This window comes from Dreissena polymorpha, chromosome 7 (genome assembly GCF_020536995.1).
Source record: "Dreissena polymorpha isolate Duluth1 chromosome 7, UMN_Dpol_1.0, whole genome shotgun sequence".
Lineage (NCBI taxonomy): Eukaryota > Metazoa > Mollusca > Bivalvia > Myida > Dreissenidae > Dreissena > Dreissena polymorpha.
Genome location: NC_068361.1, coordinates 69184691 through 69206843, shown reverse-complemented (window position 1 = coordinate 69206843; position 22153 = coordinate 69184691). Strand labels below are relative to the sequence as shown.

The window sequence follows — 22153 nt, the reverse complement described above, 5'->3', positions numbered from 1 at the left end:
GGCAAAGAGAAATTTGATAATAACATGACTTCTCTTACCACAACTACTGAAAAAGGGGTAATACAAATTCCCATTAATTACTTTGACGCATATCATTAACATAGTTAATTTCCTTTAGTACGTTGACATGTAAGGACATGTATAATTTAGCCGCTTTAAGAGTGGGTCTAGTATTGCTCATTTTATATAAATATATATTTTGTGATCAATTAATTTTAGTAATTTTGCCATGCTTTGTTCAGTTTTGAAACTTTATTCCGAGTTTTTGTGTTGTTAATTTGAAGTACAAGAAGATCAAGAAAGTCTTAAACCTGCATAGCTAGAAAATATCAAAGCGCTAAAGGCACTGAAGTTGTTCGCTGTTGTCGTCCTTGATTATCTTGTGCGCATTGCACAGGCTAAACAGTGTGCACAGGCTAATCAGTGAGCACAGGCTAATGTTATCTGACATGTATTAAGCCCCGTTTTCCCTGAAAGCAGCCATTATGTACAGATTTCAATGATAAACACTAGACTGGCCAATGTGGTCTTACAAGCTGGTATATACACTCACTGCAGAAGTAGAGCAGACGCATTTGTCGTCTGCAGTGCAGACAGGCAGCGGTAATCGCTCCTTGCATAGTGAGTTGCGGTTCTAACCGTAGCTAATGCTTCTAAGCACATACTGATTAGTAAAATATGCGCTGTAAATTTAGTCGGCCGCTAACGCGACCAACTAATAAATAATAATTATATTACATATACAGCGCCGTAGCCACGCTGAGGCACACCGAGGCAGTTGCCTCGGCTAAAATTTGCAGAGCAATGTTGAGATTACAAAAAAAGGAAAATTTATATCAAAGAATAAAATCTATATAAGAAATTGAGGCAATTTAATGAATTTAAGGCACTATGATATTCACAAACAAATATTATCAATGAGTACGATTGGTTCATGTTGAGGCAGATAATTATTTCATTTTAATAACTTCAATTGATGCCAAATGGCTCAGCAAAAATGATTAGGAAAATCCGTATATTAAACAAAGCGTCGCACTGTACACTTCGATGTTACAATCATTGTGGACATCGGAACGTACCGAGCGAGAATCTGGTGTTTTACGGCCAGGTCTGGGACTATTTTGGACCTAGACACACTTCGGGTTGGCGTTTTCGCCTTTATTGGAATTCTCCTCTTTATGGCCGGCATCGAGTTTAATCCGGGACCGTTTCAGGTGGTAAGAATCTGTGTTTATATTAGAATTTTCAAATTATGATATCCCGCGTATTAAACTTTTTTGATAAAAAGAAGTTCAAGTATTTCTTTTTAATATTCAATCAAGTTGATGATAGAACAATCATATTAGAACTGTCAACTGACAGAAAATGATGACGCAGTGCTAAAACAAAATGTTACACAAGAAAATTGAAAAAATGGCCCAAAAGTTTACTGATTTAAGTTTAATATTTGTACTCCTCATGATGATCAATATGCCCCTGTGACGCAATCGGTAGGGCGTCAGACTCTGGATCCATTGCTCACTATTATATTGTCACTGCCATGGTTCGAATCCCAGTAGGTCCGTGTTTAAGTAAATTCCATCAATGATCCTTTTTATATGTGTTTATGATTGAAAATGCTTTTGATTTAATGCATTTAAATATTTCTTTTAAGAGCCATATTGTACTTTCAAGCTCTAAACGGAAAAACAAATCGTCCACGAATTTTTTCACGGTGATCTTGTCTGAACTACAACAGCAAGTTTACAGAAGCTGATTTGATGTTAACTTAAGATTATTTTTTTTTATTGGTTCTTGTACATGTGAGCGGAGTTTTAGCGCATTGCGAAGGCTTAAAAGGTGGACACGTTCTACTATGAAAGAGGAACGGCTTAATGGCATCGCTTTAATGTTTGTGCATACTGTAAACACATTCCAGTTGATCGAAAACAAATTCTTCAAATGTGGGATTCGACTGGAGACAGGAGAGTTGAATTAGCGTTCGATAAGATTGATATTTAAAAACTGAAGAATAATAAAACATGTACATGATACATTATTTGCTAGATAAATCTGTTTCTTCATATTATAAGGTAGATCTGTTTTATTTTAGTATTTCAATAATAAATATGTAAAGCACATTATATTATCCATATACATACTATGGCTTGTATGAGAGCGCTGCGTCTCATTTTTTTTCTTTTTTCTATCTTACTTCAAATGAAGTATATGACTATTTTTCTACAGTTTGTTACATCATTGTCACTTCAAACACGGTTTATGGTACCAGAATATAAAATTGACAATTAACGTGTAGCAGATTTTTGTGTGAACTTTATTGATACCAAACGGTAATATGTAGCGTCCGCGATTCTGATAATTTAGGAATAAAATGTAGTTTTTTTAATGGCCTTTAAAACGCACCAGAGAAGTTCTAGGTAAAAAAAAAATCCAGGGGGGGGGGCATGCCCCCGGACCCCCCCATAGAAGGACCTAAGATACTGCCTCGGCTTAAGAATAAGATGTTTGCTTCAGTCTGTACTTTGTGCTTAAATTTGGGTCTGGCTATGGCACTGCCAATGACCTTGATCCCAATTTTGTATATTTTTTCCAACTCTTGTTGTTCAAACTTCACTTCAATGTCACATTACTAGCACGTGCCTGTGTGAGGTATAACATTCCCGTCCGCTTGTATGTTGAGGAAGTGATGATAACCTCCAACTCTGAGGAGTATAGTACTTTGATTTATTCGTAAACAATACTTAATAGATTTATTGGTCAAAAATAAAGTTTAAATAAACAATTTACATTAACAAAAACATGTATATTGTCGACAAAATGTCAAGGCAATTAACACATTACAATTATATCTTCTTTGACTATTGTCCATTTACAGCTCTTAACACACAGTCCTCTTGCAATGCTCCAACTGAAATACAAATGGCGGGTTTATACCAGTTCAACATTAGTAAGAAAATCAAAATAATGATTAATGTTTATTTGCCTAACAATCTCCAACATATGTCCTAAATTAACAAATAAGACTTGTAGGAAAACTGCGATTCATGTATATTCATGTATGTGCCTTAAGTAGCGTCCAAGAAAAAGCCTGTACAATCTGCACACTGCATTTGTTACAGAGATAACACATGAAACTGCAATGATACAAACAGAAATTTTATAAATTTATTTTTCAATTTTGACATCACTTTGCAAATACACTCACAGTGACTTAAATGTAGCCCATTTTGCTTATTGCCCTAAATAACACATAAATACTTTACATTTGTATGACATAAAATAATGAAATATTAAATAATATTTTGTGATTGCTTATAAATAAAATGTCACATGTTGCTACCTACACGTACCCATTAATTATGTGTCAGGTGTGTTGAGATATGACACCACCGCTGCTGCCAGAGCCAGTGCACCACCAACACCTGCCACTGCAATGTACATGAAGCTTAGTATGATGGTGAAATACTGGTTTTATATACAAGTAAAGAGAAACTATCAAGATTAGTTGTAAATGGAATAATCAATATACATGTAGTCATTGCACAGATTGCATACAGGCTGTATATACATGTACAGAGAAATATTCAATAGTTTATTATATCTAAAGTAAGCATGTAACTCATTAGCATGAAATCATATGGCAAAATAACTTGATCGATTGTATGCGTATGTAAAACACTCAACACTTTTAACATCACCAATAAAGCCATTTTAATACAATAGTCTGTGAGTGATTGTTATTAGCAACCCCTGACTGGTGCCAACTGTGATTACTGCTGTCACTCAAGCATAACACACCAAGGTTTTGCCTTTCAGTAAGCATGAGTAGCCTGAAGGTTTCGCCTATCTGTAAGCTTGAATGAAGCTGGAAGCTTTAGTTTCTGGAGGCCAATCTTAGGTAGTCTCTTCAGCCTTTTCAGTAAAGTCATGGCAGTTTTTGAAGATCTTAAGTTTTCTTAGTTACAATTTCCTTTTATGTGTATAATTGGTCAATTTGGGACACGACCAAACCGTTTTTCTTTCCATTTACTTCATAACCAAAATGATGTTAACAAGAGCTTTGTTTATAAGCGGTTAATGTTGCCCGAGTAAGAACAGGATCTCATTTTCCTAGCTCAAGTACTTTGAATTATGGCAGGATGCTGATTTTAGTTTCCAATTCGTTCTGTTACCATAGCAACCACAATTTTGGTCAGGCAAAAAACAACAACAATGTGCATATCACCCTCTGTCCATAAACACAGTTTAAACAAACTAGATTTTATACTTTTTGAGCTGTCACATGATCCTGATTTGTGGTTTTCCCTTGTTTTGCACAGATATTAAAACATATGAATATTCACCATATGGCCCCCTATCCACATTCTGACTGACATAAACAACCTAGCGAAAGTAGTTTTTGAGTTATAACAGGATACCGATTTAAGTATTAACATAGCAACAGCAATATTTGTCTGACACTGAAGTATGGACCTCTATTTACAAACTGACTTTCACAAACCTAGCTTTTTCGGACAGACTGACACACATGAAATACCATGCATAATCTCCATATGGCCCTAAATACACATACAAAGTTTAATCAACCTAACATTTGTACTTTTTGAGTTATCAAATGATCCAGATTTATGTTTTCTTTTTTTTTGTACAAAGAAACTGTAATAACAAGACCAACTGGTACTGACAGGAGGATCAGTTCAATATAATGTGCAATCATGGGGGGGGGGGGGAGGGGCGGAGGAGTTGCATTAAAGCCATCATTAAGCAATAAACAATTAATAGGCACACACAACATTTTGCTGCTAAACGGTTGTGTGGCATAAATTTTCACATTTGAGGTCAAAGAAGTTAAAATTACAAAACATAAGCCCATAAACAAAATCCGCTAAAGATCTTTCTTGTGTCTCACTGTTTGGAAATTAGCCATAAACAATTGACTGAAAGTAAGGTTTCTCTCCTGCTGATGCAGATGAAAATTCACTTAATGTTTATCTGAACAACGGCTATTAATGAGAAGATTTGATTTCAGTACCTCTCTGTGTCCTTTTTGATCGCAGAGAACTTACATATAAGTCTCACTAAGGGGAAACTGGGCTTAATGCATGTGCGTAAAGTGTTGTCCCAGATAAGCCAGTGCATTCTTCAAAGGCTAATCAGGGAAGACACTTTCTTTTTAAAGCGGATATTTGTTAAGAAGAGAATTCCTTTCAATAAAAATTCCTAAAAAGCGGAAAGTGTCATCCTTGATTTGCCTGTGCAGACTGTACAGGTTAATCTGGGAAAACACCGACATGCAAAGGCATTTAGACCATTTAACCCAGAACGAGGCTCATGTTATCAAGCGGTTAATACAAAGCTACTTACTTATGTAGTATGTAACCCCCTGGTTGCTCTTGGTAACCTCTGCACTTGCTGCACTACTCTGCCCTGGGGCTACACTCAACTCACAACAGTCCTCCTCCGCTGAAATAGATCTCCAATAGTCCAAGGAAAAGTTTCACAAAGCTCTGTAGAATAAACTTTACTTCAGATCCAGGGCCCAGATTCACAATAACTCTGTAGAACAGACTTGAAAAAGTCCAGAATCCAGTTTTCCGAAGCTCCGTAGAACAGAATTAAATATGGTTCAGGGGTAAATTTCACAAAACTCTGTATAACAAACTAACAATAAGTTAAGTTTCTAGAATATACAATATCTGTAACACATGTTCTTTCCATCTTTAACACAATACATTTCAGTTTCCATTAATTGCTTCAAAGACTTTTAGACGTTAGGAGTTTTTCAGATTTTTTTTCTGTTTCTGTTATTATTATGGATATCTGTTTTTACCTACATAATATTAAAACACTTTAATATACAAATGATACAATGACTGTGTTACTATAGTAGGCAACTTTTTTTCTTTAATGAAGACCATTAGTTTGCTCCAAATTTAAAGTAATTTTGGGCATATTTTTCCTTAGTGTTTAATAAGACCTATGTGGAATAGTAACAGACCTCTGTAGCGCAAACTCTGCTCTTTCCAAAAGTGAGAAAATCCAAGTTTTCCCTTTTTACTGGATATCAATATTTTAACATTAAAGTTAAAACTTCATAATGTTATATAAATACTATAAAACAATTAAACTCGTCAAAATGAAATGTATGGTGCAAAAGAAATACTTTTTCTTTGACATAATAAGTTGTGGATTTCTGATTTAGGAAAAACAAGAGATGTGTTTGTCAATTACAAAATGCCCCTACTGTGCCGCTTTGATTTTTTTTCATCATTTGGCAGGTACATATAATTATCTCCCTTTAAAGCTTATTACCTCCCTTGGTTTTGTTTTTTTGACCTTTCACCTTGAAGGATAACCTTGACCTTTCACCACTCAAAATGTGCAGCTCCATGAGATACACATGCATGCCAAGTATCAAGTTGCTAACTGAAGCGACATAGAAGTTATGAGCATTTTTCGAAACCTAAACGCAAAGTCTAACGGACAGACGGACAGTCCTATCACTATATGCCCTCCTTCGGGGGCATAAAAAAATTGATTCTGTCATTTTTCGATGTGTTTGTGTTGAATTCGTGGATTGGTTATCCCTGAAAGCTACATTAGTGTTGAATTCGTGGATTGGTTATCCCTGAAAGCTACAGAATTCGCCCGACTGACGACAACGATTTTACAGTATTAAGGTAGCGCACCTCTAATGATTTCCCGCGATTTCTTCGAAGGTTGAAGAGCCTACTATTAGGTGCCGTAGCCTAGTGGTTAAGGCGATAGACTAGAAATCTTTTGGGATATTCCCGCGCAGGTTCGAATCCTGCCGACTACGTATACTTTTTTGCGACGCGTTTTATTTATTTTCAAACGTAATTTGATTTAATATGGCATATAAGCTATATTTATTGTTAAATATGTTGCAATTTTTATGCACATTCTTCAATTATTAAATTTAAAACAACGTTATGGCGAAATTGGGTGATTTACTGTTGAAAATACGAACCATGCCTGTTGCATTTTTATTTTTATTTCAAAAAGTAAACGGTAAATCTGTCTATTTCTTGGTATTTTTGCTGTATATAGTGTTTCTATAAAAACTAAGTTTAAAATATGACTTAAATGATACTATTTTGAATTTTATGACACTTTGTTTTTAACCGACCCAATTTTTACTTGGCTGAAATCACTTACATTTCATGGCGCTCTTCCATAGATAAAAATTTGTAAAAAAAAAATGTCTGTAAAAGAATACTTATTTCATCTTGTTTAAACTTTAAACACCTTTACAGCATCTGTACACACCAACTGCATGCCCGTATTTGGAAATTTGAATGAATTATAGAACTTTTATATACCCCAGGGGTGAAAATAAACTGGAAAAAAGCCGAGCGTGGGGGTGGTTTTGAAAAAATCGGTATATTTTTTTAAAAAGCATGGAAAGCCTACCTACAAATTTGCATGTAGTTCAGTGAAATGATGCTGATTAAGAAAATAATTACTTAGATTAAATTTGGAATGTGCCCATTAGAGGTGCGCTACCTTAAAACATAAAGACTGTCTACAATTGTTTTTAAAATGATATTTGTTAAAGAAAGGGACCAATAAATGTTGTTGTTTTTTCAAATAAAGTAAATATAACCCAGTTTTGACCTAATCCACTCACTGGCAGGTCGTTCAAAGGAAAGGTCAAGATCCTCCTCCTCCAAGGTCAGGTCAAGTAGCTCCTGTACCCGTCCTCTGACCTCCGTGAACTTCTCGTCTTGGAACATGTAGTCACAGAGCTGGAGACTGGAGCCTGGCAGCTGGAAGAACACCCTGCGTGGAGTGCTGTACACCTCATGGGTCTCTGGAAAAAAACAAGGCAAAAGTTGTAACTACTTTCTTTATTTTTTTCATAGATATTTTGCAATTTTCAAGGGTGTGCACCTCATGGGTCTCTGGGTAAACAAGGGCAGAGTTCTGTTTATTTGAGCCTTATTCTGCGACAACCGGGCTTAATGCATGTGCTTTAAGTGTCCTCCCATATTAACCTGTGCAGAACGCACAGACAAATCAGGTACGGGACTCTCCCACCAGACTGGGCTTTGTTTTTGTTTAGAAAAAACTTGCTTTAAACAAAAAAAACAATAAAAGCGTCATCCCTGAAAAAGCCTGCACCGACGGCACAGGCTAAGCAAGGATTACACTTGACAAACATGCTTTAAGCCCATATTTCCTAGGTTGTAACTGAAAACTGCCCTATTTGAGGTATTGGAAGAATGGTCGCATAAATAATTTCATGACCATTCCCTCACGAGTTATGTGGTTGTACCAGGAATGGAACCTGTAATCTTTAGATTTGTAGACAACCTCTCTACCATAACTAGCCAGCCATGTAAAGGGTATAGTAGTTTTTGTAAGCTATGACCAGTAATCAGCATTTGTGCTTGGTTGATGACCTTTTTTTACTCCAGAAAAGAATGATTTTTGTTTAAAACACAGTTATTTTTGTTTGTTAAATAATATTTGCCCCCTTGGTGCAAAAAGGTACCATATGACATTGAAATTAGAAGGCATATGGTACCTTTTTGCACCAATGGGGCGATTATATATTTTTCAACAAACTTACTGTTTTATTTTTAACACTGTTTATACTTGTTTCCTCCTATAGAAAAAATTGGCTGAATGTGTTAAAAAGCTGCTGTTTATAATACCACCTCTCAATAAATGAGTGTACAAGCATGAGAGCCTTCTGCAATTTTGATCAGATAGAAGATTCTGAGGGAATGTAAAATAGGGGAAACCAGGTGAATGGAGCAGCATTTTGGCTCTGCAATTCAGTTTGTATTTCCATGTTGCCCATGCAAAATACCCGCTACATCCGGAATGTGACAGAGACTGAATACTGACCTATATCGTCCTCCACCACCTGTATATCATCTGATAGGAGCTCACATCGAGACTGAATACTGCGAATGATATCTGTACGCATTGTCTGAGAACATAGAGTTTGGATTATCTATGACATATTATAAATAAAACGTTCACCATAAGACAGTGTATCTATGAGCATGGAAGTTATGGGTTCAATCCCCAATGGTCTTTTGATCTCCCTCCAGTACTGGTACTCCCCAGGAAACAGACTTGACAGCATTACAATAAGCCTTAGGCTTTTCATGCTCATATATAGGTTGACACATCTTGTTAAAGGAGCTCATGCAAAATACAGGGTGAATCAGAAATAATTGTGATCAAATGTAAACCTCATAGAGAATACTCTGTAAAAGACCAATACACATAAGCATATTTAACAAGGAAAAACAAAATAACATCACTATCCTGAAAAATGCTTTTTACAAGATGAAAATACAGCTGAGCTTCAAACGTAGGGTTTTATTCCACTAATTGCAGGAGTGATGAGGAGATAAAATGTTTTGTATTAGGGTGTTTTTTTCCAAAGAAAATTCATTTTCCAAATAATCCATATAACAATTCTGTACATTAATAACTATTTCTTACGTTTTGTGCATCTTTTACTGTGGCTTTCCCAATAACATAAGCCCGGCCATGAATCTTGCCCTTGATAACCAACTGTGTCGTACAGTCAATCACACTGGGCTCTGTGGTGTCCGGACTGCTGGGCTGAAATAAACATCGACCACTAAGGGACAAGGTAGACATACTGGTTGTTAAGTACAAAATACATCAGTCAGTTCTGAGTACCTGATTCCAAAGTACTGAAGTAAATTTGGAGTACCTGATAATTTCTGATCACTAAAGCAAGTATTTTGTAACTGTTGAACCCAATGTAATTACATAGAATTTACATAAGTATTGAGCAGGGCTTTTTTTCCTTATTTATGAGTGGCCGTGGAAGGACATTTCACAATTTTGAAAAGGACAATTCACAAACCTTACATGGCCGTGAATTTTTACAAAATGGGCCGTTTTTCACAATTTTAATAATTTCACGACTCGGTTTTTCACAATTTTAAGAAGTTCGCGACTCAATTTTTCACAATTTTGAAAAGTTTGCGACTCAATTTGTCACAATTTTGAAAAGATTGCAACTCATGTTTTCACAATTTTGAAAAGTTCGCGACTCATTTTTTCACAAAGTAAGGGGCCAGGGCCGCTTCACAAAGTCAGGAAAAAAAGCCCTGTTGAGTATCCGATAATGCCAACGTAATACAGTAAGAGTTGAGTAAGGATCTAAACTTGTTCAGACAGTTTGTTTCCTTCTATAAAAAGGCAAATGAGCACATCGTGCTCATGTGAGCTTTTAATAAACTATTAACAATGATGAACAATATTTTTTCAAAAACAGTGATCAGCATTGTGTTTGTGATATTAATGACATCATGTTTATGATATCAGAATACATTAATTTATGTGCTACAACTCTTTATCAAAGTTCATAAATTTCATGAATTCCTTTGTCAAAAGCAGGAAATTAAAAGAAAATCTGTTGATTTCAGACAGTATAGGATTGTTTTATCATTTCATGAAAGGATATATACAAGAAACAGTCAGAGACGGGTGATGCTCCCCAAATTTTTTTTGGTCACAATATTGCACTATATATTCAGATAAAAGGAAACGTCTTGAGGGGCATAACTTTGGACAAAATAATACGATGGATGGTTTAGCAACTTAAAAATTTCAAAGGGCCATAACTCTCTTAATAAATCATCTAACTAGAACCCACAAATAACATGCGCATCTCCTCAAAGTAGTTGAGCTTCCCATAAAGTTTCATTGAATTCCGGTCATTAGTTGCTGAGAAATAGCCGGACAAGAATTGCACTATATGTACAGTTAATGGAAAATTTCAAAGGGTCATAACTCAGTGAAAAATCATCTGACTAGAACCCGCTGATAATATGCACATGTCCTCTTGGTAGTGAAGCTTCTCATAAAGTTTCTTTGAATTCCGGTCATAATTTGGTGAGAAATAGCCCGGACAAGAATTGTACTATATGTACAGTTAATGGAAACTTTCAAAGGGCCATAACTCTGTGAAAAATCATCCGACCAGAACCCGCTGATAATATGCACATCTCCTCTTGGTAGTGAAGCTTACCATAAAGTTTAATTGAATTCCGGTCATTAATTGCTGAGAAATAGCCTGGACAAAAATTGTGCACGGTCGGAGACACGCACGGACAGACGAAGCGGCGACTGTATGCTCCCCCGAAAAATTTCGGGGGAGCATAAAAACAGATACTTTCATTTCTCTCTAACTAATGGGACACATGTCTCTGACAGTTGTGAAAATATGGCTTACATAATCACTCCTAATATCATCAAAACAATTTTACACTATATTCAACAAACATGGTTGACATCTTAATGCTAGCCCATTTCATGTTACACACTGAACAAAGAGCTTATTAGCTTACTAAATTGAGCCACCAATGTTAAACCAGGTATGGTCCATTTATAAGTTTGAGAGGTGGACTAACTGTACAATTTCTCACTTTGCGGTACATGTTTAAAAGTTATATACACAACTTTTCTGATCAAATGATTGAACTAAATAATCAGAGTAATGGAAATGCTTACATGTTTTAAAAAGATGTTACAACTGTAGCTAGACTGATTAGCAGATATATCTTTAGACTTTCCCTTCCTGTCAGTGGACTGGTCTAGTATTTCCATTTCCTGTCTCAATGTGTTATCCACCAGCATCAGACTAGTACACACACTTTTGAAGTATGGTTGTAAACCAGTCTGAAAAATAATGGAAGAAAATATTAATGGTCCAAGATTTTAACTGCAGTCTCATTTCAAAGGCCTTATTTCAATGTCCATTGTAGATGATAGTCAAGCTGTACGGGTTAAAAAGAAAATCTTCATGTCCACTAATATTACTTATTTCAAGTAGAGCGAACATTGACATTTATTTTTATTTGGGATTCCCCTTTGTTAGCTGAAAAAACATATGGGCACTAGAAAATGTTTATTGGGTACATCAGGATTCTGTACTATTGACCAATGCCTTCTCAAGTTATGATGTATCAGTAAAAGGAAATAAATTGCAATACTTTGAAACTTTTTACTTTCATCAGCATGAAATTTTATAGTTTTTAAAACAATGACTATTTTGTAAACATGTAAATTGGCCAAATTCAGATTTTGATAAAAAAATTTTTTGTTTAAAATGTTTTGTTTGTAATTTTCCAAATTACTTGTAATACTTGTACGCAATAAATCGCAGTGGGGACGGGTTGTCACTTGGGAGTCACTTACAGGTGGTGGCCCCTATTTATCACATGTAAATGTACCCCCATTGTGTAATACTACTATCTGAATTTATCTAGATTACACAACAGACACAAGATGTATTGCATTGACCATGGATCAGGGTAGGTGATGTATTAAGCGTCATTTATTTTAACCAATAATAGCATGTACTTCTAAAATACCACAACATATAGTATAAATAACTTTTATATATGTTTCACTTTAAGCTGTTGCGTGAAACCTTTGTCTTTAATCAGTATACTTGTACATAATCATTTACTCAATAACAAAAATGTTACAGTCCGTCGCCTTAAGGCATTTAACTGCCAGGTTTTATGACCTTAATCAGTTTGTAAAAACGCATGATGGCAGTGTCAACAGATAAGTAGTACAGAATTTGGTAAAATAGCCTTGTAAAACCAGTATGTCCGCAAATTTACAGTGATGAAACTGATTGAAAAATATTTATATTGGTTAAAAAACAGGGTGTCAGAAAATTTAGAATGTCCCAAAAACATACAGTAATTACAGTATGCACCTAATACACTAAAACTCGGTTTAAAGACTCACAAGAAAAATGCTTAAGTGGTTAATGTGAAGTCATTAATCAAACCTGCTTTTTCGACCTAGGCTCCATGGTGAAATAAACCGTCTAGTAATGGATATGGTTTGCTGATACACGATTCACTGCTTATACCTGTATCTGTTTTGCTAGGTTTGTGCCCTTCATCTTGCTGGAGACATAGATGGGGATGTTGAGTGCCAGCTCTGCCTCCAGTCGCAGCCACCTCTCACCGGTCGACTGACTTCTCCACTCCGCTGGGCGAAATGCACTCTGTAAACAGAAACCAAAACCATAATGTATCTTAACATTGGTGTTTAGGTTGGTAACATAAATTTAATTGTAAATAAGAGGCAACACAAAAGTTTGCCGTGGTGTAATGGATAAGATGTCCGCCAAGCGATCAGGAGGCCATGGGTTCAATCCCCACTCGAGAGCGTTCTCTGGATCTTCCTCAAAGACACCAAGAAAGCCCAAGTACTGGTAACAGGTTATAGGCCCAGGAAACGGACTCGACAGCTATCTATAAGCCTGATGCTTTCGATGCAATCAAGCTAAAATAAATAGGTTTAAACTAACAGAGGGGTATTTTCTTACAGTAAAACTGAGGAGCTGCGCCATGAGCGCATGATACGCCCGTCGTTCGCCAATGAAGTAGTAAGGTAATAAATAACCCTTTGAATCATTTTTTTACTTCAGTTTATTTGTATTTGAATACATGGTTTATTTTATAAGTACATGAGCATGGAGCGCCGTCTCCTTGACATTCATACCATATCTTTTTTTGAGTATATGTATGCATTTCTTTAGAGGATATGGAGTTGAAGTAAACCTGTTATAGATATTTTGACCAATAATAAAAGAGAAATGTAGATGGGTAAGTGGTAGTGTACAATCGGAATAGAAAAAAGCTCACCTTGTTCAATTTTTCAGGGATACTAAAAAAAAAAAAAAAAAATCCATCGAAGGATATTTGAGCTACAGTAGGACATTCAATGAAATCACGAAATTTTGACGAACAAAGTCCCATAACTCTGGAACGACAATTCAGAATTCCGTCAAAAACGAAAGGGGATCAGGGTTTATCAATATTAAGATTGTGTTAAAATTTGAAGAAAATCTGTCAAAGGATATTTGACGTAGCGTACGACATTAACAGACGGACGGACGGACGGACAGACGGACGGACGGACAGACGGACGGACGGACGGACGGACAGACGCGGGGTATACCATAATAGACGGGCGTATAAAAACTAGTCAAGATCTGTTATTCACATATAATACTTGGCATAAATATTTATATATTCAAGTAATACCTTTGGATCCTGCACGTCTATTGTTCTGCATGTGTATCTGTGACAATGTCAAGGAATAATAGGTAAAAATGTCCAATAATGAGGTTTTAAAAGAAAAAGTTTTAAAATGCAGATGTATTTCAATTAATAAAAAAGCTCAATTAATAAAAAAGCTATCTAATATATTTACACATATTTGTATAGTCATCGTATTATTGCATGCTCCTCTAACAGTTTATTTTTTGATGGTTGGACTTTATTTCGGACTGACTTTCATGCAAGAGCTTTGATAAACTCAGTTTTGATAGTTTAAGCCAAAGATTTAGCCAAAGAATGCCAAAGTAAAGAAAAGAGTAGACTCAAACTGACTACATTTGAATGTTAAATGAATGAGGATACTTTCTTGTGGTTGAACATATTTGTAACAATATTCTTTCTCCTATGTCATGACCCAGGTCAGCAACACTAGACTTCTTCTCTTGTTTCTGTATTGCAAACAGAATCTGAAAATAATGTGGAGAAAATTAAGATAAAATATGTAACGCAAAAATTCACATTTAAAGATTTATTCAATAAACATCAGCCATTAAAGTATTGGCAACAGTATAGTATAACCTCTGGCTCAATAAATTATTTCGACATGACAAGCAAAACATATAGGACCTACACTTGTATTGAAGGCCAAATAACCCTATTAATTGGAGATAGCTAAAGGCTATTCCATCTTTTAGAGAGTTAAATGAAAAACCAAGACAAGTTTGTGGATTTGAAAAATACTTAACTTTGCTTACATAAACAAGAAATGTGTTTGTCAGAAACACAATGCCCCCTATTAAATTTCAATATATCATTTGGCAGGTTTAGAAATTAGCTCTCTTTTAAAGCTTATTACTTCCCTTGGATTGTATTTTTAGACGTTTGACCTTAAAGGATGACCTTGACCTTAAAATTTGTTTTTGATTATATCCTTTTGATAAATATTACTTCCCTGGTGAAAATGATCTGTACCTGCCAAATGATATAAAATAGAAATTATCTCCCTTTAAAGCTTGTTACTTCCCTTGGAATTTGTTTTCAGACCTTAGACCTTAAAGGATGACCTTGACCTTGATTTTTTACAACTGAAAATGTGCAGCTTCATAAGATACACATGCATTGCCAAATATCAAGTTGCTATCTTCAATATTGCAAAACTTATGGCCAATGTTAAAGTTTTGGACAGACACAAGGACACACAGACAGACGGACTGACAGTTCAACTGCTATATGCCACCCTACCGGTAGCATAAAAAGTGGCTTTTACCTGTCTCAGTTTAACCTGAGCAGCCTGCATCATAGCTGGAGGGGCCACAGCAAATATACCAATGATGTCGAGACCACCTGGCAACATCATGGACACCTGCTTGGCATGAGTTGCGGCCCATTGCTCTTTAATGTCTGCCAACTCTGCCGGCCTGGTCTGGGATTTTTGTCGAGGATTTTGGGAGCCTTCCTCTGGCTCCTGATCAACTGAGGCAGAATCTTCCAGCGGTTCCGGAGTTTTTACAATGTGGACAGCGTAATCCTTCTGGTTTGTTAGCTATAAGTGAAAGTAAATTTGAAGAAAGACTGTAAAATAACACTGATATTGAAGAATAAATAATGCTAGAAACAGGGCTTTTTTTCTTGAATTGGGGAAAGGGCCTTTCATTTTGGAAAAAAAATTATTGACAAAATTGAGAAAGGGGAAAATAATAATTCAAAGTAAGCTTAGGTGTTTGGGGGAAAACTGCATCATGTTTAAGAAATTCTCTTTGGGAAAAAAAGGAACAAAAGATGAGAAAATAAAAAAAACTTCAATAATTGTCTCATGATTTTAAACAACAAATATGATTGTAAATATTGAAACGTGTTAGCTTTTAATCCTTAAACAAAATTCCTGGATGCAGAGGTGGCAATGTTTTTACAAACTATTGTTATGCCATTATTGTATCATACAATTTTCTCATATTGAGTGTCATGTGGCATTGTCCATTTGGTTAATATTAAGAACAAGGCTCTCGTGATAATGTCATATGCTTGCACTCCAAGTATTTTGTACACAAACAAATAAGGAAAAAAAGGTACAATTGCATTTCAAAATCTTAATTCAACTTGAATATTCCAAATGTATCCATATTCCATAAATTGTATTTGTTTTCTTCATTCAATGTCCACATAAATTGCAAAATGCAAAGTGAAGCAGACAACTGCAGTAGTGTAAACACAACATGAGTTTCATTTATTTGATTTATTAAAAAAAAAATACCAGTGATTTCAATTGCAGAAGCAGAATCCTGCATTTTGATGCAAGCACATTGCAATTTTCTATTTTTTGACCCCTGCAAAAAATTTGTGATGCATCATTTTAACACGTTTGTTTTCATACTCTAACTAGAAAAAAAGGACCAGAAATTATATGTTATGGATATAACATGAGCACCGCATAACGGGTGCCACGCTCGGCTACGGGTGCAGTTTTGAATAAATGAACGCTTGTCAGATTAAAAAAAAAATTTGGAGGTCACAGTGACCTTGACCTTTAACCTAGTGACCCCAAATCTGGTGTGGCGTGTAAAACTCATAAAGGTGCATCTACATATGAAGTTTCAAAGTTGTAGGTGGAAGCCTTTTGATTTTAAAGCCAATGTTAAGGTTTTAGCACGATGTGGACGGCAGACGGCGGACGTCAGACAGCGGACGACCAGCTGGCTATGACAATACCTCGGGTTTTCTCTGAAAACGCCGAGCTTATAATACTTTGGTGTAAATGTTTTATTCATTATTATGATAAATAAGCTATTACAAAACCTAACACATGCATTTCCGAACATTTCAAATTACTTCAGTATCTTGACCATAATCATTTTTGTTCAGACCCCTCATAATTTTAAGTCCTTGGGTCATTTTGACTCTTTGTTTTCAATATCTACTGAAATCCCTGAATATCTTCACTTTCTCCCAATTCTCAGAAAATGTTACATACACAATTTCTAGCATAAGAACTGTGCAGGCACATAACAGCAAGCAATATACAGTGGGAATGCCCCTTCCCCATTGGATGTTTATTTGATGAAATCTTTTAACAGTAAGATATATGCCGAAATGTATTTGAAACAAGACTATAGCAAAGCAATATATGTCCCCATAAGTAACCAGCTCCACCATTGTCAGATTAAAAAAAAAGTGTTTCCATAGCAACCAGAATGTTTGATGTAGGTACAAAATGAAATGATGTGCAAAATGTCCATATTGCCATCTATCCATGTTTCAAGTTTCATGAAAAAATTTGAAGAACTTTTAAAGTTATCGCAGGATCCAGAAAAGTGTGACAGACAGACAGACACACAGAGCGCAAACCATAAGTCCCCTCCGGTGAAACCAGTATGGGACAAAAATGTCAAACATGTTTATAATTTTTTTTAGCACTTTTATGTGTCCATGTTGCTCAAAAGAAGAACGACTGATATAACATAAACTTGTTAAATAGTAAATAGAAGTTATACAAAAGTTTAATAACTGTTTAAAGTTTCAATAAAATATGTTCAGTGAATAAAAAAAGTTATGTTGAGCTTATGCCTATTGCAATCAAGTACTCTCCTTTTTTGGTTTGACATCTCGATACAAGCTAAGTTAACCATGGGCCCAGTGAATGTTATTGTGGTTGCGTATGCTGCTAGTGGTTTTGCGTGGTTAAACATGCTGTTAATAAACAATTCTAACAGGAATTATACAAATCTTTGTAGGCCAATAGTTAATTGTTGCAGTGTTTGCATTAATTCAGAAATTCTGTTACTCATTTCCTTGACCGCTTAAAATGTGGTAACCAGAGGATTTTAAAATTATAGTTAAGTGAGTAAATTAATTCAATAAATCTTTTCAAAAATACAATAACCTTCAATCAATTCAGTTTAGGCAGTGGCTAGTCGTACGGCCCCGTCTACGTTCCTAAGTAAGGTGTGAAAAACTGTTTTAATGAGTTGCGGCATCGATATTATGAAATTCAATGACGGCAGCCGTTAAAGTTAGGTCCTAGAAATTGAGTTACACAAATAATTTAATTCGGTTTCTAATTTGATTCTTTAATTAGTCGACGTTCCTATGTAAGTCGTGAAAACTGTTTTTAATTAGTTGCGGCATCGATATTATGAAATTCAATGACGACAGCCATCAAAGGTAGTTCTCAGAAATTTAGAAACACAAATAATTTTATTATCTTTTAGATAATTGATAAATAGATGGTTTCAAACAAGCAATATAACGGTTCACTGAAAATGGCAGTGTTTTTAACTGTTGGGGTAAAATTCTCCACTTATGGTGCATTAATATGCAAAATTGAATTGTACCAGCATTCAAATTGTGTTAAGTTTTACAAACGTAGTTCAAGGAAAATTGAGGCTGCTAAAAGCAGATGCCCTAAGAAAACTTTCAATGAAAATCTTAAAGTGTCGGATATTACATACAATTGTATTCATGGAGGGAAGAACTTCAAATCAGAAGGCAAAGGCAGGCGAAATCAGAGATAAATAGGATAGCTTTTGCATTAATGATGTTCCTTTATTTAGTATATATTTATTGTATACATTTGATATTTGCATGTACAAGGCCTAAATTAAAATTGAGTTTGTTTGCCCTTTACCTACCGACCCACTTTTTACCCCCAGACCCAAAAAATTTTATTGCGATTTCTGAAAACGTATTTTTTTTTTCTTTTTTTTTCGCCAATCATAAAAGAGCCGACTGCAATATTTATTCGTGCGCGTATTTATATCCCTGTCCATTATTATCGCCCCTGACCGATCTAGGTCGCTCCGATGGTTGGAATTTCATATGCCCCAGAATAGACAGTAATGCAAGCTTCTATAACCAGCATCGCGATCGGCGGTGTTCCGTGAAAATGGCCGAACGACATCATACTTAACTATTGGTTCGCGAAAGTAGTCGGACATATACGAGTTTACGCTCGTTGTACACATGTTGTTAACATGATCCAAGATGGCGGACAATTAAAAGAAATAACGATGCTCAGCGAGGACAAATGACTATCGAATTTACGACGGACATCATATAATAACTTAAATAAGTATGGATTAATGAAAAGAGCGTGTCATTCTACGATGGAGCATACGTTTTAGATACAAATGAAACTCTCTTTTTTTTGGAAATGTATGAACTGAATGTCACAGAACAAGTGTTTGAAAATCGGAATTCAGTCTACTCGCAAAGAAAAATACATCTAACAGTTACAGGATTATCGTTCGAAAATGCAAAATAAAAGACAAACATGATTTGATTTATATGCAAGTGGATCTGTGTTTAATCAGATTTATGTGCATATTCTGCTTTATTATGTTTGCCACACTAAACAGTTTACTGTAATGATTAGTCCAAATAATTAGGCGTAATCTACCGAGGTACTGTAATGGCATGTTAGTGAAATGGATATGAAAAGGTAAACTTATTTAATATATTAATGTCTCTTACCTAAATACATCGACAGCACTCAAGTATATATGTTTAAAGCGTTAATATATCCACAAACTGAAACTAACACCCTTAATTTATTTCCCCAAATCAAGTTTTCATGCTTATGTTAGTTGCAATGATACAACTCCCAGCTATTGACCCTCTGAGCTGTACGTATGTACTCATAAAAGCTCAGAGCATTCAAGAAGAAATAGTGCTTTATAATAATGTTCAGCTTGCCCTTTTATGAATTTACTTTGCCATGCCGAGACTATGCACTAACCGGTCAAACACTTAAAATTGAGGCCTGTAAAAAATTTCAACTGGCCTGTGAATTGTTTCTCCTGGTAGGCAAGTCTGGCCTGTAAAATGTGACGGTCTTTCGCCATGTCTGATTTTTTCCATTAAAGGATTATGGCTGTCTTTCTACACTCCTTCAATGTTTGTTGCATGCTAATTAAGCCCAATTTAAGGGAAAGGTTTAAGTTAAAAATAAAAGCTGTCTGGCTGTTAAATAATTACCAAATGCATTTGAGCAATTAACATCATATAATGAACAAATATTTGATGTAATAACACACAAGCATGCATTTGATATTAATATATGCAAGAAACAGCAAACAAGATAATGTTAAGCTACATAGGGCTTCGTACACTGCAACAGTGCTTTAATAACAGTGTTTTAAATATTCATAGACTATTAGTGTATTAAAAATATAATTTCTCAAATAAAATAAAATAATTTTCCTACCTACCTACCCACCTGTAAAATTTAGGGTCGGTAAAGGGCAAACCAACATTATTTTAATTGTGGCCCAATGCGTATTTATATACTCCATAACTGTGATTTCTATTGATTGCGATAATTGTTGTTTGGCGAAATAAATTTACATTTTTATATCTCCCTTGTTTACACCCTTTATATACTATGCACAAATCGGATTTTCAACCACGACGAAACATGAACCAGACTGCAAATTCTGTGACGACGACTACATGAGCTGGTCTAATGGCTATAAAATTCGGAATCTGCATGTAGATCAATAATTCATCAATATATTTATGTGTTATAACAGCCGTACGGCTAGGCAATCTCCATAGGAAAGGCTATAAGTACAGGGCCGTACGGCTAGCCTATTGTCTAGCCTTACAGCTAGCCTCTTGTCTAGCCGTACGGGGCTGTACGACTAGCCACTGCCTTCAGTTTAATTAAATTGATGACCATGTTAACCTGATTTATTCCATTTCTTCTGCTTGAAGCAGTAGTTTTTTCTATCTGAACTCCCAATGACTATGCCGGTTTAGGTTCTATCCTCTTGGTGGCCAAAATAGCTGGAGGGTTAAGGTCCAGAAAGGCCGAAAACCAAAAAGGCTACATACCAAAAAGGCCTTACCAAAAAGGCCCTAAAGCGTACCAAAAAGCCAATGCTCATACCACAATATTTACACAATATCAACACACAATAAATTAACACTCGTGAAGAAATTCGTATAATTTACACGATTTAAAAACACTATATTTCAAACGCCAAATAAAGTCCGGTATACTTTCCAATATAATGAATAAAACAAAGCAACTACTATAGACAACTTTGACACATGAACGGGTTATATATTCTCAATAATTCTGGATCTTATATATATTTGGCTGCCACGTAAGTTTACAACACCTTCATTACTTATTTTAGAGATGTTATCTACGTCTCTGCTCATTTGTTACACTTTTAGATGCAAACAGAGAGTTCAGAGAATTTAAAAAATTTCTTAAACGGATTATTCCTATGTGCTAATTGGCGATAATTATGCCGATTTTGATTACAAAAATAACGGCTTTCAATAAAAAAAAAACCAGAAACATCTATTATTCAACAAAAAATATTGTGACTAACGAACAATTTATACTGTATGTAATAATTCGCGATATTTTTGCAGACTTTGATTATACAATTAACGGTTTTTAAGTAGACTAATAAACAAGTTATGACTATTTAATAGATATGATAATTATATTCAGCATAACTATTCAATGATAATACAAAATATTGTATGGCCTTTCTGGTATACCATGAGGCCTTTTTGGTTAACTTATGCGGCCTTTTTGGTGCGGCCTTTTTGTTAAATGGCCTTTCTGGTACTATAACAGCCGGAGAGGCATGAGGGAGAGGGATAATAAGTAACTGGGGATGCATCTTTACTGTCTGACTTTAAAACTTTTCTCACTTTACTACTCTCACTCTTAACTTTATCTTCTCACCACCCGTCTCGTAATTTTCAAGACTGAGGGCAGCGACGTAAGATTTAGATGTAAATATACCAAATCGTTGAGATTTTATTCGATAATTTGAATTACGACATAGTCATGATAGTAGTACTAGTACGTGGACATTAAAGACAAGTGAACATTTGTTTTATTTGTGTAATAAAACATATCATTAATGCTGATAAACCAACATAATCAGGCTTACTTTGCCGATGATTGTGCCTAGAAACCAAGTATTTGAGGACAGTAGTTTATCAACATATGCTTGAATTCTGTCGTCGGCTAAAATTGTTCGACCCATCTTTTTTCGAGTAATCACAATTTAATTGAACCGAAA

General features: G+C 35.3%; 1 protein-coding gene across 1 annotated transcript; it reads right to left on the bottom strand.

Annotated features, from left to right (window-relative positions):
* Window positions 1-2710: 2710 nt before the first annotated feature.
* Window positions 2711-22148, bottom strand: LOC127837677 (protein odr-4 homolog). Its single transcript, XM_052364935.1, has 12 exons — window positions 22022-22148; window positions 15376-15651; window positions 14472-14575; window positions 14094-14130; window positions 12911-13048; window positions 11533-11700; window positions 9487-9609; window positions 8878-8962; window positions 7652-7834; window positions 5365-5463; window positions 3351-3428; window positions 2711-2908 (listed from the first exon to the last, which is right to left on the bottom strand). The coding sequence occupies exons 1-11, from the start codon at window positions 22115-22117 to the stop codon at window positions 3358-3360; spliced, it is 1380 nt and encodes a 459-aa protein (XP_052220895.1). The 5' UTR covers window positions 22118-22148; the 3' UTR covers window positions 2711-2908; window positions 3351-3357.
* Window positions 22149-22153: the final 5 nt, after the last annotated feature.